This window comes from Bos mutus, chromosome 13, assembly GCF_027580195.1.
Source record: "Bos mutus isolate GX-2022 chromosome 13, NWIPB_WYAK_1.1, whole genome shotgun sequence".
Taxonomy (NCBI): domain Eukaryota; kingdom Metazoa; phylum Chordata; class Mammalia; order Artiodactyla; family Bovidae; genus Bos; species Bos mutus.
This window is the reverse complement of record NC_091629.1, coordinates 9557013-9583687: the sequence shown is the minus strand read 5'-3', so window position 1 is coordinate 9583687 and position 26675 is coordinate 9557013. Positions and strand designations below refer to the sequence as shown.

The 26675-nt window shown below is 37.8% G+C and overlaps 1 protein-coding gene across 1 annotated transcript in view; it reads right to left on the bottom strand.

The window, feature by feature from the left end:
• Nucleotides 1–26675, bottom strand: part of MALRD1 (MAM and LDL receptor class A domain containing 1) — a 576646-nt gene that overhangs the window by 133087 nt on the left and 416884 nt on the right. Inside the window, exons 32-33 of the mRNA XM_070382053.1 lie at nt 21454–21611; nt 3216–3417 (exon numbers count right to left, since the gene is read on the bottom strand). Of these exons, the coding sequence (XP_070238154.1) occupies nt 3216–3417; nt 21454–21611 (360 nt within the window). The remainder of the gene's footprint in view (nt 1–3215; nt 3418–21453; nt 21612–26675) is intronic.

Sequence of the window (26675 nt, the reverse complement as noted above, 5' to 3'; positions counted from 1 at the left end):
CTATTTTAAGCTTTCAAGGATGCATTGCTATCCCAATATGTCCTTAGATATTAAACTTCTGGAGAGCTGGCAGTAATATTATAGGCACATATGACTTTTCAATCTAAATTCAGGGCAGCACACAGTAGATTCACAACAAACTTTAGTTACATGGGATTCCCTGGTAGCTCAGCTCATAATCTGCCTGCAATGCAGGAAACCTCAGTTTGATTCCTGGGTCAGGAAGATCCCCTCGAGAAGGGAGCAGCTACCCACTCCAGTATTCTGCCCAGGAAAATTGAATGGACTGTATAGTCCATGAGGTCACAAAGAGTTGGATGCAACAAAGCAACTTTCCCTTCACTTTTGGTTAAATGAAGGGCAGACTTACTCAAGTTTACAAACACAGCAAGTAATGAGAAGTCTTCTATGTCTTCCCACAATGACATTTCTGCTCTAACTCCTGGACCCTCTGAACTTCCTCATCATTCTCTCTGGACTGTCTTCTTTTCTAGATCATTTTCTATCCCTTCCTTCTGCTTTCCTGATCCTCTTTTACAAATCCCATCCCCTATGATCATAAGATAGTAGAATTAAAAGAGAGAGAAGAAATTGTTTATTTCATCTCCCTGGTAATATAACATGATCTAAGGAGTTTAAATTTCTTTGAAAATTATATAAGAGTTTGGTGATACAGTCATGATTTAGACTCATGTCTCCAAATTTTTAGTATAACTGTTATCTTTCTACCTCTCAATACAGTCACACAGAGTACATTGGACAATTCACACAGCTCTATCTATTGCTGTCTCTTTCCTTTTTCCAAAACAAGGGTTAGAAAATAAGACTGGAGGCAGAGTTCATTGTTGGTAGTGAAGAGGGGTATCATATAAATTCAGTTGATGACTTTTACTTATTCATCTTTTCATTTGACATATTTATTGTTTATTCATAGGACATGTTTATTGAGTATCTCCTATTTAACAGGACTCCTCTAGGAATATAGAATACATCACTGGAGATAATATAAATGATGAAGATGATGAAAACAGACAAATATGTCCATTTTTAAATAATTTGCCTTCAAGAGAATATACCAGTCCTGGAAATGCTCCAGAGTAATACTCTCTGTTCACATCCAGAGATGGGAAAAAAGAAGAAAAATCTCTATTCAAGAATGAGGTGAGAGCTACTGTCATTTAGCAGTGATAATATAAACAAGAACTTGTGGCTGCCTATTCCCCGTGAATTCCTTATGAATTTCATTATTTTCTTTGGCACCTTGCTAGTTGCTGTCATTTTATATTTACCAAGTCAAGTTAAAAGGGATGCCCCAGGATAACATTTCTTTTTTTTGGAATTGCATTCACTCCCCAAAGATCTATTTTCTTTCAATTTAATGACAACAGCAACAACAAAAAAATGTAGCTGGAAAGATTGTTCAAAAAGAAGAACTAAAAAAGCCCAAAGTTAGTGGAAGGAAGGGAATACCAAAGATTAGAGCAGAAATAAATGAAATAGAGACTAAAAGCACAATAGAAAAGATCAGTGAAATCAAGAGCTGGTTCTTTGAAATGATAAACAAAATGACAAATCTTTAGCTAGACTCACCAAGGAAAAGAGAGGACTCAGATAAAATCATATATGAAAGAGGGGATGTTATAACCAATAACACAGAAATACAAAAGATAATGAGACTACTACATACAATAATACACCAAATACATTGGACAATCTAGAGGAAATGGATTGATTCTCAGTAACACAATCTTCCAAGACTCGTTCAGGAAGAAATAGAAAATCTGAGCTGATGGATGCTAGTAAAGAGATTGAATCAGTAATTAAAAATCTTCCAACACACCAAAGTCCAGCCAGCATAAGAAGGCTTCACAGGTGAGTTCTACAAAACATTCAAATAAGAACTAATATCAGTACTTGTCAAACTCTTCCAAAAACAGAAGAGGAGAGAACACTTTCAAACTCATTCTGTGAGGTCAGAATTATATACATAAACAAAATAAGGACACTATAAGGAAAGAAAATTATAAGTCAATATTCCTGATGAAAATGAATGAAAAATCTTCAATGAAATATTAGCAAACCAAATTAAACAACACATTATAAAGATTGTATGTAATGATCAACTGGGATATCTTCTAGGGATGGAAGGATTACTGAAAATCTGAAAGTGAGTCAGTGTGATACACCATATTAACAGAATAAAGGATAAAAATCATATGATCCTCTCCATAAATGCATAAAAGGCATTTGGCAAAATCAACATCCATTTTTCGCTAAGAATTTTCCCAAAGAAAATATAGAAGAAATGTACATCAACATAATAAAGTCCATAGAAGACAAACCCACAGCTGATGTTATACCTAATGATGAAAAGATAAACACTTTACCTCCAAAAAGATCAGGAACAAAACAAGGATGCACACTCTGTCTACTTTTATTCAATATAATATTGAAGTCCTAGCCACAGCAATCAGGGGGAAAAAAAAGTAAACAGCATCCACATTGAAATGGAAGAAGTAAAACTGTTACTATTTGCAGGTAATGTGATAGTATACATAGAAAACCCTGAGACTTCACCAAAAAAATTCCCTGTTGGAAACAATAAATAAATGCAGCAAAGTTGCAGCATACAAAATTAATGGACAGTTTGAAAGGCAATGACCCTACTCTCTAATGTTGATAAAGTGAAGGATTTTTATGAGAACAAATAGCCACTTAAATGGAAGCATCTTAAACATCAGAAACTCAGATGTTTGTTAAAGGTATGATTTCTTAGAAAAGGAGTTAATTACAAGACTTTTTTTCCTTGATGCAATAGAATAAGAGTTCTAGATTGTAATGTAGAAACAGAAGGGGAAAAGTTAATCTGGATGGAAAAGACGGGTGAGCAGAAGAGTCTTTGGGCAGTTACTGTGAACCTTTGGAAATTAAAATAAAAATAAGACAACAAAGTTATATTGAGAAAACTAAATTTTCTCTGGGTTTCTTAAAGAACTTTAGTCAAAGCTACTTTGTTGCCTAGAGGACGTGGAAATTTCATGATAAAGTTTCATGGAGAGAAACACTTTACCTCCAGCTGTGTATACTGCTCTTTCTACAATGCATGAGTAAGACGGCATGAAAAGAAACACAATTCCTCAGAAATTCCCAATTCTTTTATGTTTAGATAGCTAAAACAGTCTTTGTACAGCCCATTTTCAGAAGGAATTGCTTACCTCCAAATACACATTCTGGGGTAAAAGAGATGTCATCAAGGGCGATAAAGATGTTCTGTTTTCCACTCAAATCAGCTTCAAATGCCACTTTAAATGGACTGTTACTCGAGAGAGGAACATGTCCGTACATCCAACCAGTTCGTTTATTGCCAATCACTGACCACATAAGGATGTTTAGTCCAGATTCGTCAACGGTATACACCTAACAACAGGGAAGAAAACAAACAGAAAAAAATCAACTCTTTGTGGTTTAGGTATTAGAGGAACACGGACATCCAGGTTGTCAATGAAAGAATGGAGTCTGGCAATGTGACAACCCAATAACAATACTTCTATATGTGTAAAAGCATGGTTGCCTATGGATGTTATATTTCTTTGGTGAATCAGACCTTGTTTAGTTCTGTCATATTGATTTCTGTGTACCAACTTAGATATGGCTCCAAAGTTCAACTATTTCAAGTCTCTAAAAAGCTGGAGGAGGCGTGCAACCAGAATTTTTTACCACTTAAAAAACAACAACAACAACAAAAAAAAACAAAAAACCATGGAACAACAGACTGGTTCCAAACCGGGAAAGGAATACTTCAAGGTTGTATATTGTCACCCTGCTTATTTAACTTATATGCAGAGTACATCATGAGAAATGCTGGACTGTATGAAGCACAACCTGGAATCAAGATTGCTGGGAGAAATATCAATAACCACAGATACGCAGATGATACCATCCTTATGGCAGAAAACAAGGAAGAACTAAAGAGCCTCTTGATGAAAGTGAAAGAGGAAAGTGAAAAGTTGGCTTAACACTCAACATTCAGAAAATTAAGATCATGGCATCTGGTCCCATCACTTCATGGCAAATAGATGGGGGAAACAATGGAAAAAGTGACAGACTTTATTTTGGGGGCCCCAAAATCACTGCAGATGGTGACTGCAGCCATGAAATTAAAAGATGCTTGCTCCTTGGAAGAATTATGACCAACCTATGCTATGCTAAGTCACTTCAGTCGTGTCCGACTCTGTATGACCCCATAGACGGTAGCCTACCAGGCTCCCCCGTCCCTGGGATTCTCCAGGCAAGAACACTGGAGTGGGTTGCCATTTCTTTCTCCAACGCATGGAAGTGAAAAGTGAAAGTGAAGTCGCTCAGTCCGACTCTTAGCGACCCCATGGACTGCAACCTACCAGGCTCCTCTGTCCATGGGATTTTCCAGGCAAGAGTACTGGAGTGGGGTGCCATTGCCTTCTCCGACCTACCTAGATAGCATATTAAAAAGCAGAGATGTTACTTTGCCAACAAAGGTCTGTCTAGTCAAAGCTGGTTTTTCCAGTTTTGAAAAACTACTGGTTTTTCCAGTAGTCATATATGGATGTGAGAGTTGGACTATAAAGAAAGCTGAGCGCTGAAGAATTGATGCTTTTGAACTGTGGTGTTGGAGAAGACTCTTGAGAGTCCCTTGGACTGCAAGGAGATCCAACCAGTCCATCCTAAAGGAAATCAGTCCTGAACATTTATTGGACAGACTGATGTTGAAGCTGAAACTGCAATACTTCGGCCACCTGATGTGAATAACTGACTCATTGGAAAAGACCTTGATGCTGGGAATGATTGAAGGTGGGAAGAAAAGGGGACAACAGAGGATGAGATGGTTGGATGGCATCACCGACTTGATGGGCATAAGTTTGAGTAAGCTCTGGGAGTTGGTGATGGACAGGGAAGTCTGGTGTGCTGCAGTCCACAGAGTCACAAACAGTCAGACCCAACTGAGCAACTGAACTGAACCTAACTACAACATTAACTTCACATTCTTTGAAAGAGACAGACTATTTAGGAGTAATCAGAATCAAAGTGCCTCTTAACAGCAGAATGACCTATGTAGCATTCAATGTTAGCCTGATACCTCTAAGTTTTGTTTTGTTTTTTTTAATCCCAATTAGTAATATAACTGTACAGACTACCTTCAAAACGCCTTCAAAGGATCTTCCCTCAAAAGGAAGGAAATTTTAGACTGTAAAACTACAAACAGGAAAAAAAAAAATGGAATTATTATTTGATTTACTCTTTTAGTGTATTCTGAAGAATTGTAAATATTTGGAAAAATGATTTCTGGTTCTGATGGCTAACTGAAAACATATGTTTATCTATACACCTCAAAAATGTTTCCATCCACAGAAACACTGGAAAATTAGGAGCACATCTACCAATGTACAAAAATGGTAAATTCTTTCTGGAAGTTTTAAATTAAATGAAAACTGTTGGTTGAAATTACATAAACCAAAAAAAAAAAAAAAAAGAAAGAAAGAAAGAAAAGAAATTACATAAACCAAACTAAGGAATTTGCAAACATCCACAGGTGAAAAAAACCCACAAAATTGACTGTTCCTAGCAGAATTCTGGAATAACTGTAAGAGATGGACAGCACAGAGAAGAATCTATACATGTGTCACCAGCTTATAATTAATCAAAGAATTCCATGAAAAGCCCGGTCAGTCATTTTGTTAGGAGTTATTGATGCAGACTTGCATACCTAGAACACAGAGGTTGGGTATATACTACTGGAGAAAGTATTTTGTTATGGTGGCCATGAGCAGAGCAAACTAATGAACACATTAAACAAAAATAATTCAATATAGTGGACTGCACAGGGATTAAGACTGAGGGTAGGAGGAGAAGGGGGCCACAGACGATAAGACGGTTGGGAGGATTATCAACTCAATGGACATCGAGCAAACTCTGAGAGATAGTGAGACAGGGAAACCTGGTATGCTGCAGTCCATGGGGTCGCAAAGTCAGACATGACTGAGTGACTGAACAACAATAGGGATTAATAAAGAGTAGTAAGCAAAGACCATGCTCTTTGATAATTATCATTGATAATTATATACTGATGATGTCAAAGGAATTTTAAAGAATACAATTGCCAGGAAAGTAGATGACGTTTACAATATGCACCTAACTTTAGTAAGTCATAGAGCTGTTTGAGAGGGTTAGTTTAGGTCAATAAAATTTTGCCAAAGGTCTTTTTTTTTTTATTTGTGGGATAGGTAGTTTAAAGTATGCAATTAATTTTCAACAAAAATGGATAAATATTTTATAGAGATTTACTAAAAAATAAGTGTCCACTTTACAGAAAAAAATATAGCAATTAGAATGTAGAAACACAGGAAATAAGAAGAAGTAAAGGAAGTACAATCAATCTAAATGAAGACAGAGCTAACACGGTAAATAATGAAACAAACAAACAGACAAATAGAAAACGTACACAAAAAATGGTTTGTATAGATGCGAAAGAACGGCACTGATTTATCACATCTTAGATTACAGAAAAAAAAATCCAGCCATAAGCTGTTTATAACTGATGTTCAGTTCAGTTCAGTTCAGTCACTCAGCCGTGTCCGACTCTTCGTGACCCCATGAATCGCAGCACGCCAGGCCTCCCTGCCCATCACCAACTCCCGAAGTTCACTCAGACTCACGTCCATTGAGTCAGTGATGCCATCCAGCCATCTCATCCTCTGTCGTCCCCTTCTCCTCCTGCCCCCAATCCCTCCCAGCATCAGAGTCTTTTCCAATGAGTCAATTCTTCGCATGAGGTGGACAAAGTACTGGAGTTTCAGCTTCAGCATCGTTCCTTCCAAAGAAATCCCAGGGCTGATCTCCTTCAGAATGGACTGGTTGGATCTCCTTGCAGTCCAAGGGACTCTCAAGAGTCTTCTCTAACACCACAGATCAACAGCATCAATTCTTCAGCGCTCAGCCTTCTTCATAGTCCAACTTTCACATCCATACATGACCACAGGAAAAACCATAGCTTTGACTAGACGGACCTTTGTTGGCAAAATAATGTCTCTGCTTTTGAATATGCTATCTAGGTTGGTCATAACTTTCCTTCCAAGGAGTAAGCATCTTTTAATTTCATGGCTGCAGTCACCACCTGCAGTGATTTTGGAGCCCCAAAAAATAAAGTCTGACACTGTTTCCCCATCTATTTCTCATGAAGTGATGGGACTGGATGCCATGATCTTCGTTTTCTGAATGTTGAGCTTTAAGCCAACTTTTTCACTCTCCACTTTCACTTTCATCAAGAGGCTTTTGAGTTCCTCTTCACTTTCTGCCATAAGGGTGGTGTCATCTGCATATCTGAGGTTACTGATATTTCTCCCGGCAGTCTTGATTCCAGCTTGTGCTTCTTCCAGTCCAACGTTTCTCATGATGTACTCTGCATATAAGTTAAATAAGCAGGGTGACAATATACAGCCTTGCTGGACTCCTTTTCCTATTTGGAACCAGTCTGTTGTTCCATGTCCAGTTCTAACTGTTGCTTCCTGACCTGCATATAGATTTCTTAAGAGGCAGGTCAGGTGGTCTGGTATTCCCATCTCTTTCAGAATTTTCCAGTTTATTGTGATCCACACAGTCAAAGGCTTTGGCATAGTCAATAAAGCAGACATAGATGTTTTTCTGGAACTCTCTTGCTTTTTCCATGATTCAACGGATGTTGGCAATTTGATCTCTGGTTCCTCTGTCTTTTCTAAAACCAGCTTGAACATCAGGAAGTTCATGGTTCACATATTGCTGAAGCCTGGCTTGGAGAATTTTGAGCATTACTTTACTGGCATGTGAGATGAGTGCAATTGTGCGGTAGTTTGAGCATTCTTTGGCATTGCCTTTCTTTGGGATTGGAATGAAAACTGACCTTTTCCAGTCCTATGGCCACTGCTGAGTTTTCCAAATTTGCTGGCATATTGAGTGCAGCACTTTCACAGCATCATCTTTCAGGATTTGAAATAGCTCAACTGGAATTCCATCACGTCCACTAGCTTTGTTCGTAGGGATGCTTTCTAAGGCCCACTTGACTTCACATTCCAGGATGTCTGGCTCTAGATGAGTTGCTCAGTTGTGTCCAACTCTTTGTGATCCCATGGACTGTAGCACGCCAGGCTTCCCTGTCTGTCTCAAACTCTCAGAGCTTGCTCAAACTCATGTCCATTGAGTCAGTGATGCCATCCAACCATCTCATCCTTTGTCATCCCTTTCTCCTCCTGCCTTGTATCTTTCCCAGCATCAGGGTCTTTTCAAATGAGTCAGTTCTTCACATTGGTGACCAAAGTATTGGAGTTGCAGCTTCAGCATCAGTCCTTCCAAAGAATATTCAGGACTGATTTCCTTTAGGATGGACTGGTTGGATCTCCTTGCAGTCCAAGGGACTCTCAAGAGTCTTCTCCAACACCACAGTTTAAAAGCATCAATTCTTCAGCACTCAACTTTCTTTACAGTCCAACTCTCACATCCATACATGACTACTAGAAAAACCATAGCTTTGATTAGATGGACCTTTGTTGGCAAAGTATTGTCTCTGATTTTTAATATGTTGTCTAGGTTGGTCTAAGCTTTTCTTCCAAGGAGCAATTGTCGTTTAATTTCATGGCTGCAGTCACCATCTGCAGTGATTTTGGAGCACCCCCACAATAAAGTCTCTCACTGTTTCCATTGTTGGGATGAATAAGATGTTAAAGTATTTATTTTTAAAGTGGTAAGGATGTCTGTATTATAAACAAACAAAATAAGATTTCAGGTAAGTATAAAGGGGGGAATATTTAAAATTGATAAACATTATAATTCCTCTCACACATATAACTGTCTTGAATCTTCATGCATTCCACCACATGGCTTTGAAATATAGAAGCTGAGATCAATAAAAACAGAAAACCAAATTGAGACTTTATACTGGAGGAAAAATGTCTTTTTCCTAAATTGTCAAATTAAGTCAATAACAGTGAGTAAGGTTGTAGAGGATCATGATTTATCTCTGTGTTTCTATCATCTCTGTGTATCTATCTATCTTTGTTTCAACTAAGAAGCAATCATTTTCTTACACATCCATAGAAAATTTACAAAGGTATACATAAACTTAACAATGATAACAAAAGCATGTCTAATCAACAAAGAGAGGGCATAGTATTGAATCAACAGTGTTGGAATAACCAGCTTCGTATCTGGAAAGAAAATCATGAGTTTCTAACTTCTCACCACATACACACAAAATCAATTATGACTACATTAATCAGTTAGATGTGAAAATCAAAATTATGTGATAACAAACAAGTGAGAAGAATATTTTGCTATTTATGACAGGAAAAGGCTTCCTAAACAAAGCGTTAAAGCCAAAATCTATCAGGAAAATAGACTGATGGATTTCACAAAATAAAAATGGGGAAAAAAGTTGCTTTAACTATGAATATATTAAGTGTTTTTCTCTTTTTAAGAAGTAATATTCAGCTTGGGACCCAGACTTTAAAGCAGAGCTGACTTTTGGTTTTTTCTCAAGGTGACTTTGCACCTAGCTTGCTTTTAGGCAGGTGTAAGAAATATCTTCTTTTGCAAATTCCCATGTCTCTATCCTAAAACTGTGACTTGATTTTAATTTTTAGCAGCATAACTCTTCAACTTGAGGTCACTTTTCTTTTCCTGCTTTTATTATATTCTAAAGGGAAAGTCTAATTTGAAGGTCATATTCGATTAGCTCCTTCTCCTGAGTGTCAACCTTTGCATTTCACAGAGTGCCTTCTCAGCCTGCTAATTTATACTTTAATAGAAACTAACAGCAAGGTTTTTCCCATTATGAGATTTATTTTCCTATTATATACAATAAAAGATAACAGCACATGTCAGCACTGTTTCCTCTGTCTGCACTATTGAAGTATCTCTGCCATCAAGGTCTGTGCACCCACCTTTGCTAAGCTGTTAACATAAGCCCATGATTCTCACTACACAACACACTGGATGAAACATTCTGTTGGACACATTCTCCTACAGACACATTCCCCATCACAGCATCCTCAGTGTTACACGAACTGCTCAGCAAAATGCCTGGCACACCAGGTACAACCTTACTTTTCTTGTCTTCTATTCAGTAAGACCTGTCAGAAGAAATATAGGACACTGATACAGGGAGAATCTTGAAGCTATACTCAAAAAGGGAAGAAATCACTGAAAAATACTTGGGTTCATTTTAACTACTGTTCTTGCGTATTACCTGTGTCCCATTTTACAAATGACTGACACACCAGCATGCGTACACGTTGAGAATTACTGCCTTAGTACATGACTGACTATGCTTTTGCTAAAATAGTATGAAATGCTCAAATGGAGGGTATTTTCTAGAGTTTGATAAGTTTGTTTAGAGGGCAGAAATTTGCTAAGTCTGCTCATTTACACAGACTTCCTACTTGTTATGCCTGGGGATATTTGCGTGTATCGTTGTTTCCTCTGTTAAAGATTCTCTGAGGTTATTCTCAAAAGTTGCCATTGATAAGCAGTGTACCACCACTTGTAGATATAAGGACTATGAGGTTCAGCATGTAACAGGAATGAGAGCAAACTTATTAGCCTGGGACAGTTAAAATGTGTTTAATAAAAGAATAAAATTATAGACCAAATACTGATAATGCCTCTCAACAACTTTTGTAATAACACAATATCATAAAAAAGCACTTTAAAATTAAGCATTAATAATAAACAAAAGGACTAAGCAGAAAATCTGATGTGTAAATTGCCTTAAGCATGTGCCATACAAACTATAACCTATTTAATTTTGAATGCACAGTTCTATAAATATAAGTATATATTAAACTTTTTTGAATATATTTTTTCCTTCCTGACACTTAACATTTTTATCATTTATCCTTTTACTCAACATATCACTGGAAGAATTTCTATAGCACTAGTGATAATTAAGAAATAGGCCAGGTCCTTGCCTCTGTGGTAACATCACATGGTAAAAATCAGAGACTTGGGGCAAGTCATTAATTCAGGTTATCAGTTTGTAAATTACGACTTCATTGAACTAAGTGGTAATCTAGTGTCCTGATTTGTGTGAATATAATCTAAAATGGGCTTCCCTGGTGGCTAAGATGGTATAGTGTCTGCCTGCAATGCTGGAGACCTGAGTTCAATCCCTGGGTTGGGAAGATCCCCTGGAGAAGGAAATGGCAGCCCACTCCAGTACTCTTGCCTGGAAAATCCCATGGACAGAGGAGCCTGGTTGGCTACCATTCATGGGGGTTACAAAGAGTCAGACATGACTGAGTGACTTTACTTACTTACCTAAGTCTAAAATGCATTTTCCTTTATTACTAGGAACTGTTTATATACAATATTTTATTAATTCATAATTCAATTATCTATGATATTATTATACGTGGTGATAAGGGTAGTTGCCAATCGGTGTATCAGATGTCCTTTCTAGAATACCTCAAAATACCTGGCCCTCAATGATTTATTGTGCTCTGCATCACCCCTAGAGGGCCTAAGGTCATTTTGCATTTAAGAAACAAGCCTCAATTGAAGTCAGAGTCTTTTCTCTTTTTTGGCCACATGGCTTGAAAAATCTTAGTTCCCTTACCAGGGATTGAACCCAGGCCCTTGACAGTGAGAGCACAAAGTCCTATCCACTGGACTTCCAGGAAATTTCCTAAATGTCTTATTCTGAAGTTTGGAAGTCTAGAAGCAACACAGGGAATATAAAGAATTTCCTCTTGCATTGTTTGAGAGATGGGGGCCCTTGAAAGGGCCAGTTCTTCTAATAGGACAGATATAGATCAGATAACAAACCCAAGAGGACTCTGAAACTGACCAGAAAGGGCTTTGAAAAGTTTGACAAAAAGGATGTAGTCTTGGTGGCTCTTGTCCTTGAACAGCTCATTCAAAAGTTAACCTTCAAAAGCAGCAGAACAAAAGGATTAAATGTTATGTCACAGGGGCAATTATAGAAAAAAGGAATACTGATGGCACCCCTATCCAACACCAAACACACACTATACACTGAGGGTGCCATGTTCCAGTTCAGTTCAGTTCAGTCACTCAGTCGTGTCGGACTCTTTGCGACCCCATGAATTGCAGCATACCAGGCTTCCCTGTCCATCACCAACTCCCGGTATTCACTCAAACTCATGTCCATTGAGTCGGTGATGCCATCCAGCCATCTTATCCTCTGTCGTTCCCTTCTCCTCCTGCCCCCAATCCCTCCCAGCATCAAAGTCTTTCCCAGTGAGTCAACTCTTCGCATGAGGTGGCCAAAGTACTGGAGTTTCAGCTGTAGCATCATTCCTTCCAAAGAACACCCAGGACTGATCTCCTTCAGAAGGGACTGGTTGTATCTCCTTGCAGTCCAAGGGACTCTCAAGAGTCTTCTCCAACACCACAGCTCAAAAGCATCAATTCTTCAGTGCTCAGCTTTCTTCACAATCCAACTCTCGCATCCATACATGACCACTGGAAAAACCATACCCTTGACTAAACGGACCTTTGTCAGCAAAGTAATATCTCTGCTGTTCAATATGCTGTCTAGGTTGGTCATAACTTTTCTTCCAAGGAGTAAGTGTCTTTTAACTTCATGGCTGCAGTTACCATCTGCAGTGATTTTGGAGCCCCCCAAAATAAAATCTGACACTGTTTCCACTGTCCCATCTATTTCCCTTGAAGTGACAGGCCATGTTTAGGAGGATGATTTAAATAACTGTTACACCAATTTTTTTTGTTTTGTTTTGTTTTGTTTTCTGTTACATTGGTTGTTGTTGTTCAGTTGTTAAGTCATGCCCAACTCTTTGTGACCCCAGGAACTGTGGTTCACCAGGCTTCCTTGTCCTCTACTATTTTCTGGACTTTGCTTAAACTTATGCCCATTGAGTCAGTGATGCCATCCAATGCCATCATCCTCTAACTCTCCCTTCTCCTCTTGCCCTCAATTTTTCCCAGCATCAGATCTTTGCCAATGAGTTGGCTAGCTCTTCACATCAGGTAGCCAAGGTACTGGAACTTCCGTTTCTGCATCAGTCCTTCCAATGAATATTCAGGGTTGATTTCCTTTAGTATAGACTGGTTTGACCTCTTTGCTATCCAAGGGACTCTCAGGAGTCTTCTCCAACACCATAGTTTGAAAGCATCAATTCTTTGGTGCTCAGCCTTCTTTATGGTCCAACTCTCACATTTGTACATGACTACTGGGAAAACCATAGCTTTAACTATACGACATTTTATAGCAAAATGACGTCTTTGCTTTTTAATATACTTTCTAGGTTGGTCATAGTTTTTCTTCGAAGGAACAAGTGTCTTTTAATTTCATGGCTGCAGTCACCATCCGCAGTGATTTTAGAGCCCAAGAAAATAAAATTTGTCACTGTTTCACTTTTTTCCCATCTATTTGCCATGAAGTGATGGGATCAGATGCCATGATGTTCATCTTTAGAATGCTGAGTTTTAAGCCAGCTTTTTCACACTCCTCTTTTACCTCTGTCAAATTACACTAGTAATTCAAATCAAATTTATATTGAAAACCACAATATGCAGAATATAAAACAGGCAAAGTATCTTTTAAAGACCAGATTTCAATAATTATTGCAGAGAATAAAACATGATTTTGAGCAATAAAGTATGGAAAATAAAATATGCCATAAAAACCCATCTAGTTTGGGGAGGCAGTAAAGCATATTAATTAAAAGCATAGGCTGGAGCCAGTGGGTGTGGGAACATCATGGCCTGCCATCTCTTAAATAGTACTGTGACCTTGAACAAATTCCTGAAGCTTTTTCTATCTCATTTTACTCAACTGTTAAAGTGTATAGATAATGTCATTATGTTCCTCACTGGATGGTTGAGGATTCAGTTCAGTTCAGTCGCTTAGTTGTGTCCGACTCCTTGCAACCCCATGATTTGCAGCACAGCCAGGCCTCCCTGTCCATCACCAATTCCCAGAGTTCCCTCAAACTCATATCCATCAAGTTGGTGATGCCATCCAGCCATCTCATCCTCTGTTGTTCCCTTATCCTCCTGCCCCCAATCCCTCCTGGCATCAGGGTCTTTTCCAATGAGTCAGTTCTTCACATCAGATGGCCAAAATATTGGAGTTTCAGCTTCAGCATCAGTCCTTCCAATGAACACTCAGGACTGATCACATTTAGGATGGACTGGTTGGATCTCCTTGCAGTCCAAGGGACTCTCAAGAGTCTTCTCCAACACCACAGTTCAAAAGCATCAATTCTTCAGTGCTCATCCTTCTTCACAGTCCAACTCTCACATCCATACATGACCACTGGAAAAACCATAGCCTTGACTAGACAGACCTTTGTTGGCAAGGTAATGTCTCTGCTTTTTAATATGCTATCTAGGTTGGTCATAACTTTTCTTCCAAGGAGTAAGCATCTTTTACGGCTCCAATCACCATCTGCATTGATTTTGGAGCTCCCAAAAATAAAGTCTGACACTGTTTCCACTGTTTCCCCATCTATTTCCCATGAAGTGATGGGACCGGATGCCATGATCTTTGTTTTCTGAATGTTGAGCTTTAAGCCAACTTTTTCACTCTCCTCTTTCACTTTCATCAAGAGGCTTTTGAGTTCCTCTTCATTTTCTGCCATAAGAGTGGTGTCATCTGCATATCTGAGGTGATTGATATTTCTCCCAACAATCTTAATTCCAGCTTGTGCTTCTTCCAGCCCAGCATTTCTCACGATGTACTCTGCATATAAGTTAAATAAGCAGGGTGACAATATACAGCCTTGACGTACTCCTTTTCCTATTTGGAACCAGTCTGTTGTTCCATGTCCAGTTCTAACTGTTGCTTCCTGACCTGCATATAGGTTTCTTAAGAGGCAGGTCAGGTGGTCTGGTAGATTAGATCAATGTAAAGGACTTCAGTGTATAGCATATAGTAACCATCTTACATTATTCTCATTTTTTTCCCACTGCTCTTACTACTTTTCTAAATACCACATTAAAACAAAACAAAGCAAAATTTACAAGCATAAGGCCATGGCAATAATGGCTTCCTGAATAGAAGATTTACATGTTGAATTCCATATGTTTTGCAGAAATCATTTAGCTCTAAAACTCAACTTTATTTTGGTTAAGATTTTTTTTTTGATGTGGACAATTTTTAAAGTTTTTTTTTTTTTTATCAAATTCAGTACAATATTGCTTCTGTTGTTTATGTTTTTTTAGTTACTTGGTGATAAGGGATGTGAAATCTTAGCTCCTCAACCAGGAATTGAACCCATACCCTTGTACTGGAAGGTGAAGTTTCACCTTAACCACTGGACTGCCTAAAACTCAACTTTAAAATAAAAACTCACTTCAACCTCATAGGCTAACTGTAAGCTTCTGGGAAGCCCCTTTAGATGTATTAACTCATGTGTTATTACTGAAAGAAGGTTTAGGATATAGTTCATTTTTCTCCCTTGAACAAAGAAAAGCTTCTATAAATTACAAAGAGCATTTTTAATTACAAAAGTTCATTTCCTTTTTGTGTCTTTAAAAAATGAGTCTAGAGGAATAAAGGGCTATTAGTTATTTGTAGGGAAATTCTCTTGTCTTGTGCCAAACTTTACCTGTTTTCATAGACATTAAATAATTCACCTGAGCTAGCATTAAATAGTAGGACAAGTCAGAAGCTAGGAGCTGAACTACTGAAACTAAATAATCACATAGGAAATTAATTTGGTTTCACTTAGGGCTTTTTTGGCAATATGTATCAGAAAACGACCAGCACCATTTTAAAGAGTGCTTTTAATTTTATATGTAGGTAGGTAATTGAAAGAAAGAAACTGACCTAGAAAATAAAGTATGTATTAGCATTGGTCCATAAATCATGAGCCTGTGAATCAGAGGATACTGAAGCCTGAATAGACATCTTATTATTCTGAATATTATTCATTCACTATCCTGAATATTACATATTTAGTATCAGGCTTTCTAGTTTCTATAAAACATTTCTTTCATCATGCAGCCTTCTACTTTGCAGGATGGATAGATGTGAATTATTTGGCTTTTTATCCTAAAAAAGTAATAGGGACATCATAATTGAATTTCACCTTGATCTCATCAACTGTATAACATTTTGATTGAGCTAACTTTATATGATGCCCTTCACTAATATACTAATAAAATTAAAGTGTGTTTTATTTAGAAGATAATCTTAATATGCCAATGAAGAGCTCAGGCTTGTTCATTATTTGTAGCAATTGTTTTCCAGTTTATTCTTACACTCCACTTTAAATCAAGCTGGGGACCCCTGGAAATCATGTAACTTGCCTTCCTGTTTCACGTCCATTTCTGATTTCCTCCTCCTACCCCCAGGTCCTATCCCTTTTCCACAGAGCATATCTTCTAAATTTTCAAAGATGATATTATTATCCCTCAGTTTAATACTCTTGGCTATGGACTGAATATATCCCCTCAGATTCATAAGTTGAAGCCCAAATTCTCAATGTTTAGATTTTGGGAGATGGGGGTCTTTGGAAGGTAATTAGCTCATGAGTGTGGGGTCCTGTGGATTAGATTAGTGTTCTTTTAAGAACAGACCCAAAAAAGATGATTTCTATCCACTGGTTGAGCACACAGTGAGAGCCAGTTATCTACAAACCAGAAAGCGGGTCCACAAGAGGAACCAAACTGGCCCATACCTTGATCTTGAACTTCTGAGCTTCCAGAGCTGTGAGAAGGAAACTTCTGTTGTTTGATCCACCCACTTCATGGTAATTTGCTATAGTAGTTCAAGCTAAGACTCTCCAATGACTTTCCATGATTCTTAGAATAAAATCTAATCTCCTTACCATCCCTGCAAGGCCCTGGTTCCTACCTATCTCTGATCGTTTCTCTCTTTCTCTTGCTTACTTTGTTCCACTACAGTGGCCTTCAAATACCTTCTACTTTTGAGCTTTTCCCTTAGCTTATTTCTTCTGCCTAGAACATTCTTACTACAGTTATTCACAAGAATTGATCTTTCTAGTTTTTCAAGTCTAAATTCACACCTTGTATTTCTCAGATAGACTTTCTTACTATTCAATATAAAATAACTTTCTCAGCAGATCGTGAGTAATTATGTATTACGGGAAACTGTTTAATTTGGTCCATAGTATTACATCACAAACAGAAGTTTCATATTGGTGTTCTTTTTTTCAATTTGTTTTCTGTCTTCCTCTACTAGACAGTAAGTTTTTAAGAAGTTAATGTAAGAATGACAAATTTAAATTGGTGCTCATTCATAGTTTTTCACTGTTTTATCAGTTAATGTCTTTGAAAGATTTGTGTTTTCTTTGAGTTAGGTACCTAGACAGGGCTCAATTAGGAAACAGAAACTAATATATTTCAAATAGAGGAATTTTAACATAGGTAGTAGGTACTATGTTTATGGAAGAGATGAGAAATCACCAGGGAAATTATTTGGCAACCTATAGATTAGCATGTGTAGGAAGAAGTTTCTCCTCCAAAACCTAAAGTCAAAGGGAGGGAGTAGCAAAGTTGAGTTGCTGGAAGAAGATGGTATTTGTCAGTATCCTTGGTGGGAGTTGAACCAGGGAGGCAAGGCCTTCTGGAGTCACAGATGAGATGCAGTACAAACTCAGCTAGAGAAATATAAATATACAGAAAAAGAGAGGAGACAAAGAGGAGGAAGGCTTGTCTCCTCTTCCTGCCCTGATTTTTGGCCAGTACCTTCCTTTGGTCAAACTTATTCAGGAATGCAGCAGCAAAGGAGTCTGGGAAATGTTGTTCTCTGGGATACAGAACAGAGCACAGAAAAGCAAGAGATACATAACACTCAGCACAATTTCAGATTTGTGCTGACAAGAGACCATTCTAGCACAATCTGCTATTTGAGCTCTTTTAGGAATGCCAGGTTATTTTTAGGGCCTCATAGACACTTTAGTATGGAACTTCACTTTAGATATTTTCTTTGACATATCCTTTTTAAAGAATTTATGTTATCAATCTAAGAGATGGTTTATAATCTACCAAGTGCTCCAGAGCCACATTTGCTCTTTATTAACTCAAGAAGTGGCCTGTTTATGGATATCCTTGAGCTGTGTCTTTCAACGTTTTCAAAGGTGAAGATCCTTTAGAAAGACCCTTGTATATATTTTTCTTACTAGAAAGGCATCATATGCTTAATGTAGAAAAATTATAAAATAAATAAGAGTAAAAGTAATGAAAACAATCTTTTCATCTCACGTTTAAAGATAATTACTCTTTTCATTTTAGTGTATATCCTTTGACATATTTTTTCACATATATATATACACACACATTTATACTTATTTACATAGATTAAGGAATAGATAGTCCCACGTTAAAATATGTGAAATTAGATATATTTTTATACATTGTATAAATGTATAATACAATGTATTATACATTCTAGAATACATATTTGTAAATTTGGTTACTTTGGTTATTAATGAATCACAAATGTTTCTCTTTATTATCATTTATTCATTTACAGAATTAACTTCTCCACAGTATTTCACTGCAAGAGTGAATGTACTATATTTCACCAATTCTTAATATTTGACATTCATGTGGCTTCAAATATTCCTTTTTATAAACAACAGTGAGATGAAGACACTTATAAATAAAACATCATGCATATCTATCTTTATTTCCTTATATTTATAGATGTGGAATGTTTTGGTAAATAATATAAAAATTATAAAGCTTTTAATTTCCAAAATGCTCTTTATAATTGCATGCTGATAGCATTGAATATCTATTTATCTGCATCATGCCTCAGTGCATATTATCATTTATTATAGTCTTAAATTTTTTTAATATTAAAAAGAAGAAGTTCCTCCTCACCATAAATTTAGATAATATTATTTTGGTTACTTTAGAAAATATATACACAAAGGTGGGTTTTCAGACCCTTTGTAAGAAGCTATCTGTCCATCAGTCTTGTCAATACTGTAACTACAGATGATTCTTTCTAAGGCAACACACCAGCTGAAATACCCCTGCCAAGGAAATTTTATAAAATGTGACACTGTTATACTCAAATTAGAGATTATGAAAAAGAAAAACAGTTGCCCGTGAAAGAATAACATGCAGCTGGAAAGTCTCACTTTAAAAGAGTGGAAAGAATGGGTTTCCACTTCACTGATTCGTTCACATAATATAAAAATATGGTACACTCAGGGAGTTTTTCAGACTGGGAATAACTCAAGATTAAAAGCAACAGTTGAGAAACAGACTTGCCACAGTTACTGTGATCCATCAGAGACATGAGGATACATTACAAAAACAGTTTCTCCCTGGGTTTCTGTAACAGGAATTTTCCAACAGCAAGTAACAAAGAGAACTTGACTGACTCAGGTAAAGCAGGCTCCGGGATTTAAACAGAAACAGTCAGTCTTCCTTCTTTTGGTCCCGAATTCCTCTGTGTTCTAGCTTCTTTCTCAGACAATCTCTCTCCGCATATCGGGAAAGATGGTCCCCAAGAGCCCCAGATCTAGGCTACTTTTAGCCAGTGATTTGCAACACAGAAGACAGAGAAAGCCTCTTGTAAACATCGCATCAAATCCTGGAAGTGACTATAATTGGTTCTGCTTGGGTCACCTGTGGAGACGGTAAAAAGCCATGGGGGCAGTCAAACCTACCAAGACAATCTGGTGTTGAGGAGGGCAATTTCTCTACACAACCTGGATGTCAGCCTTACTGCAATTCCCCTCCACTATTCTTTCCAGTAGACCTCTCTGACGACAGCCGAGAGTATAAAAGCAACAGTACACTTAACGCTGCCTTCCAGTTAGAAAAAACTGTAATCACTATTTTAAGTAAGCTATCAGAAATCAAGACTTGAGATCAACACTTTCATTTCAAAGACAGTTTGGAGAAGCATGGCTAAAAACAGTGGGCTGTTTAACTAGGTAACTCAACTAGCTGACTGTCATAGTTAGGATTTAACAGGTGAATTTTGGGAGACAAAAACATTCAGCCTATAGCACTGACTGACCAGCTGGTGAATAGCTAAAGGATATACAAATGTTAGTTTTGAATCAAGAAAGCAACACTTTGTTAGAAAGTGACTGAAATCTCTGTGCATTCTGTTGAAAGGTTTCCATTTCATATTTGCTTCTGTGTGTAACAAATAACCACTGACTACTGTCCTCTTCAATTGCAGTATCTATGTTTTAAAATATCAGTGAAAACAACATATTATAGAGTCTTTTTAAGATCAGTGTTTAGGATAAAATTTAGCATAAGCAAAAGGCTAATCTACTGAATATTTATATACTACATGTAAAAACAAAACAAAAATCCAAAATTTTTTCATGATGTACAAAATACGTGTATCTAAACTGTTAAAAATGAATATCTTTCTTTGTTATTTTTACTGGTTTTTCTAGAGGAAAACAGATTTTCCACTTTCTTGCATGCTTTTATTTTTACTTGATAAGAGCTGGCTTTCCCAGCAATGGCTAGAATTGATAAGGCATTTTATTCTTTCTCTCTTTGCCTCATATTTCTCCTTAGATGTCTCTGAGTAATGCAGAAAATATAAGCAACAAGGATGTCAGATTTTTGAAATCAGATTTCTGGTCAATTGTGTAATCATGGAAAAGTTATTAAGCCACTTTGAGTTCAGTTTCTTTACTGAAAATTCTGGGAAAGCTAAACACTACCTTATTAGGTCAATGTGAGAATTAAAACTGCTAACACATATAAAGTTAAAATGAATAGCCAGAAAGATAGGAATCACTTAATAATAGCTGTTATTATTTACGAGGGACAATGTTTGAGATAATGACAAAAATTCCAAATTGTATATTTATCCCAACAACAAATGACTGCATAATTTCAAGGCAATATCACTACATATTGTGTTCTGATACACAATCTTTTAATTAGAAATTAAGATTTCAAAATTGGTTCCTAACAAGTGAAAATTTCATTCATTGATCTTTCATATGAGAAGTATAGACGCAGCAACCCGTTTATTTAAAGAGATTAGCATTTGGTGTAGATTCTTGTATTCAGTTAGTTAAAAATAAAGCAGGCGCATTGTTTTCAGTGTGAGCTGATAATATATTTATCTTAAGTGTGCTTTGCTTTTACTTTGGGGAAGAGAATCCTCTCCATTACTATCCCTCTCATCACATTTCTTCATTGTTCCTATCTAAGTTGTTATTAGAAGATACATGTAGAATCTGCCCATAATCTTTCATCTGTAGATAATCTTTTAAAGAGCGTGCACCATAATTGAGTTCAGGTGGCAGCCATGAATGAGACAAATCTTGAAGGAGATTAAGATGAATAACAGAACGGCTTGCCAGAGTCCCATTGCCCCAGAAAGAAATGAGAAATTAATAGAATCAGGATTGGTGTGGTCTGGCTACCAAAAAAAGAAAGAAATGTTTAAACACGCGCTCTGACTATGTCAGTGAAAGACAAATCTCTGTCTTCCTGTTGTACCTTTAAGACTCCTGTGCTCCCGGGATCAACCATGTAGAACCAGAACCGAACAGCACACATTCCGAGGCTTGCTGGAAAGTATTGGGAAGTGGTGATTCTTGCAGTGTATCCTTCTTTGGGGCCAGATGAGTTGACAAACAGGAAGTGCTGACCACTACCTTGAAATAGATAAACAATTTTTATTTAGTGAAATGATAAATTTTGTAGCACGAGGTAGAATATATTTAAATCGTGTATGAATTTCAGTTTTCCCCACACACACGCACGCACAGAGAAAATTAAACACAACTCACTTTCTGTCAATTATATATCAACAATATTGACTTCTTTAAACCAACATTAAAAAGAGTATCACCATGATTATGTAATTCACAAGATTCACCTTGGTATGTGACTTGTGCATAAAGATGATCAAATATTTTGTTGACTCTGAAAGTGTATTCCTTTTCTCCTACATTGCACAAACTTGTCTGTCAGTTTCAAGCAAATAAAATATTTCGTATGCTGCATGTAGAACAGGTATGGAGGGTGTTGGGACTGACTGATACTCTATGTTATTTTTGGTTGTTCCAATTCTCACACTGACCAAAGTAGCAGTGAATGGCAGATAAGAACTGCAAAGTGAAATGTAATTCTGAAATTTACCTTATTATTTTTCTGAACAATAGATAACTTCTTAACTACATTAGTATGTGAACGATCTCTCAATTTAAACACAACTGGATTTTCTTTTTCTGTAGACATCATCAAAATGCATCACAGTTACTACTTCCTCTGTGGCTTTTACTAGGGGAGAATGAAATGTGTGTGTATATATATATATATATAAACATTTCCTCAGGTTAATTATTTATTTATAGTTCTAAACAAAGTCCATTAAAATATTCTTTAGTTACAAGTATTTTTTCTTGTGGCTTTCTCAGTATTTTTACTGAGAAATACACATGTAAATCATAAATTGTGAGTTAACAGTATGCCTTTTCCAGAATGTCATATAGTTGGAATCATACAGTACATAGTCTTTTTAGATTAGCCTGTTTCAGTTAGCAATATGTACCATTTAAGGTTCTTCTGTTTCTTTTTGTGACTTGATAGCTCATTTATTATTATCACTGGATAACATTTCTTTATATGGATGCACCACAGTTTCTGTATCTGTTCACCTATGAAGGACATCCTGGTTTCTTCTCAGCTTTAGCAAATGTAAATAAAGTTTTTATAAGCATTAGTGTGTAAATTGTTGTGTGGACAGAAGTTCTCAACTCATTTGTAAATACACCAAGGTAGACAACAGCTGGATCTTACAGTAAGACTAGGTTTAGTTTTGTATGAAGCGGACAATCTATTTTCCAAAGTTGGCAGTCCCACCAGCAATGAATGAGTTCCCATTTCTTCTCATTCTTATCTGCATTTGGAGTTATCAGTGACCTGGATTTTAGCTACTGTAATAGATAATATTTATTTGTGTTCTCTGTTGAGGGCAAGTCTTGTTAGAGAGAACAGACTGTTCTGGATAAATGGCAACTTTTCTCCTCCACCAGCTCAAAGCAGAGAGGAGTTTTCTCTGATCTTTACTGTGAGAAATGGTAGGGCTCCTGAAGTTAAACCGTAAACAAGTGTGAGGACCTCTAACACTGGATATCCCCCGGGATTTTTTAATCTCTCAAATGGGTGCACATTGCTGTTGTTTAGTGGCTAAGTCATCTCCAACTCTTTCGCAACTCTGGGGACTGTAGCCCGGTAGACTCCTCTGTCCATGGGATTTCCTAGGCAGGAATACTGGAATGGGTTGCTATCTCCTGCTCCAAGGGATCTTCCTGACCCAGAAACCGAAACTGCGTCTCCTACATGGACAGATTCTTTTCCACTGAGACACCTGGGAAGCCCAGGGCACACTGAGCCTAGAGCCCTTCATCAGTTAGGGATTAGAACTTCCTCCCCCAGTTCTGATTCCTGCAGAGGTTTCTGCTCTTGAGCTTCTGCTCCAGGAAGCTGTGATTCTGTTTCTCCTATTTGGCTTCAATTTGGAGGCAGTGGTTTGCCTTTGACATCGATTCTCTAACAGATCTAAAAGAGCTGTTGATTTTTAGTTTATTCAGCTTTTTGTCTTGTTATGAGGATAGGAATAATGACTTCCAAATGACTTACATGTCAGATGAGAAAATGAAAGTGACTGGTATATATTAAAAAAAACTATTCCTTTCTGAAAGTATTTCTCTTCATTAAGGACCCTTATAATGTCTGGCAAAATAAAGAAAAAATCTTATCCAAGAAAAATAACCAAGAAACATGAAGTATGAGTTATTGCAGCAAGATTCTCCTCAATATAAAAGAGTGGTGGGAATTCCCTGATGGTCCAATGCTTGAGAAATGGGCTTCCCAGCCAGGGGACTGGGTTTGATCCCTGGTCAGGGAACTAAGATTCTGCATGCCACAACTAAGACCGATGCAGCCAAATAAGTAAATAAAGCATTTGTTTAAAAAAAGAGTGGTAGTGGAAATAATTTGAAATGCTTCCCTATTATATCTGTGAATGGTCTTCTATCTTCAACGTTCTATGAAATTTATTTTATGTGCTAGCAAGTACTGGATTAGGAAAACTGTACACACTATTTTAATCCAACAATGAAACAGTTTTCTTTCACAGTTCATTGCAAGGATGTCACTTGCTTGTTTTCTTATTTGGAAAATGAAGACATATATGTGGCATGCTCAACCAAGGTATACCTACACTTCATCTGTTAAACCCAAGAACTGTGACTTATTCCTTAAGAACATGCATTCTTTATGCTATTTTGATTAAATAAGAACATTGAAGCTTTCCCTCATCTTAATTACATTTTATACCCTTGATGACTTATAATTAGCTTAAATAATTACTCTTTTATATAGTTAAGACTTTACTGAAAACATAGTGGATGTAAAGAAATAGACTTGATCGAGTTCCAAATAAGGTAAATTAATGCTAACTGTCTGGGCTGCCATTGTTAGCTCATGCACGAGGTGGCGTGGCTCTGTCATAGGAGCCTCACTGTAGTTATGCTCTCAGCGGGGAGCAACTCTGGTTGCAGGCTTTGTGAGTGAGCACGTGGTGTGGGTGTGGCTGGTATGTAAGCCCATTATCAGTGTTCCAACCAGGGGGTGGGTCCAGCAGCAGCCACTTTGTTGGTGAACACACTGGGTGGTGGGCTGTATCACAGAATCCCATGTACCTGCAGAGAGCCCCTAGGGTGAAACATGCTGGGATTCCTTTCCAAATGGAGTATTCCGGTCCCATCTACCTCACACCACAGCTTGGAGCTGGATCTGAGCAGACAGGTCTTGGGAGAGTACTGCCGTATAGGCAACCGTGTTTCCAAGAGGCAGCACAGCCACCTCAATCCCCATAGCCACACCGCAGGCCCTATCACCAGCCTGGCATTAAGTCTGGTAGGAACAAAATGGAGAAAGGGATGCAGCATTTGAGATGTTTCTGGGTAGACCCAAGGACCCCTGCATGGTCACTTGGTGCATAGGTTCTCTGTGACCACACAGGCCTCACTTGCATTAGCGCTCACCTTCTTGGGGACAGAACATTCACACACATGAGCAACAGACTCTTATCAAACCTGACCCTCAGGGCCTCTACTCAAACAACTGGGAAGCAGACCCCATCCTTGACAGGTCTGTGACAGCCACACAGCAAAGAGGTCCGACACAACTTCCAGACAAGGCTCTTGTCACCACAACACCAGCCACACCCCCTATCAGAAGGATGACAGCCAGCACTCCCTTTGGATGTACGCCCGTCATGACTTGCAAATAGCCCTTGCACCCAAAATATTGGACTCACACAGTTTGCACAGGGATGGTTGCACATGAAAACAGCCCTTCAATACCACAGTAGTTAACTGTTTCTCCTGAATTTACAGAGACAGAGAAATTTGAGAAAAGTAAAAGTGAAGGAACTATTTCCAACTAAATAGTCAAGGCTATGGTTTTTCCAGTGGTCACGGATGGATGTGAAAGTTGGACTGTGAAGAAGGCTGAGCGCCAAAGAATTGATGCTTTTTAACTGTGTTGTTGGAGAAGACTCTTGAGAGTCCCTTGGACTGCAAGGAGATCCAACCAGTCCATCCGAAAGGAGATCAGTCCTGGGTGTTCACTGGAAGGACTGATGCTGAAGCTGAAACTCCAATACTTTGGCCACCTCATGCAAAGAGTTGACTCGTTGGAAAAGACCCTGCTGCCGGCAGGGATTAGGGACAGGAGGAGAAGGGGATGACAGAGGATGAGATGGCTGGATGGCATCACCCACTTGATGGACATGAGTTTGAGTGAATTCCGGGAGTTGGTGATGGACAGGGAGGCCTGGCGTGCTGTGATTCATGGGGTCGCAAGGAGTCGGACATGACTGAGCGACTGAACTGAACTGAGACAGGAAAAATCCCCTGAAAGAAGAAACAATGAATCAGGCCTTTCCAGTCTGCTAGGCCCAAGTTCAAAAAGGAGGTGATAAAAATGATAAAGGAATTAAAGACTATCAATAGCTGAAAACTTCCCTAACACCCAAAACAATTAAGAAAATGGTGATAGAAACATACATATCAGTACTTACCTTAAATGTAAACAGGTTAAATGTTTAAATGTTTCAAGCAAAGGGCATACACTGGTAAATGGATAAAAAAGCAAGACCTGTAAGTATGCTGTCTATAAGAGACCTCCCACTCCAGATCTAGGGATACAAACGGACTGAAAGTGAGAGGATGGAAAAACATATTCCATGCTAATGGAATTCAGAGGAAAGCTGGAGTAGGAATACTAAGACAAAATAGACCTTAAAGACTGTTACAAGAGACAAAGAAGGACACTACATAATGATCCTGGGATCAGTCTAAGAAGGTATAACTATTGTAAATATTTATGCCCCCAACATAGGAGAACCTCAATATACAAGGCAAATGTTAATATGCATTAAAGGAGAAACTGACAGTAACACAGGAAGGGGGGACCTTAAACCCCAATTTCATCAATGGACAGATCATCTGGACAGAAAATCCAGAGGAAACACAGGCCTTACCACACCCATTATAAGCAGAGAGACTTGGTATTTATAGAACATTTCATCTGACAGCAGGAGAATACACATTTTCAAGATACATGGAACATTTGCCAGGACTGATCACACGCTGGGTCACAAAGTGAGCAAATTTAAAATTTAAAAATTCTTAAATTCAAGAAAA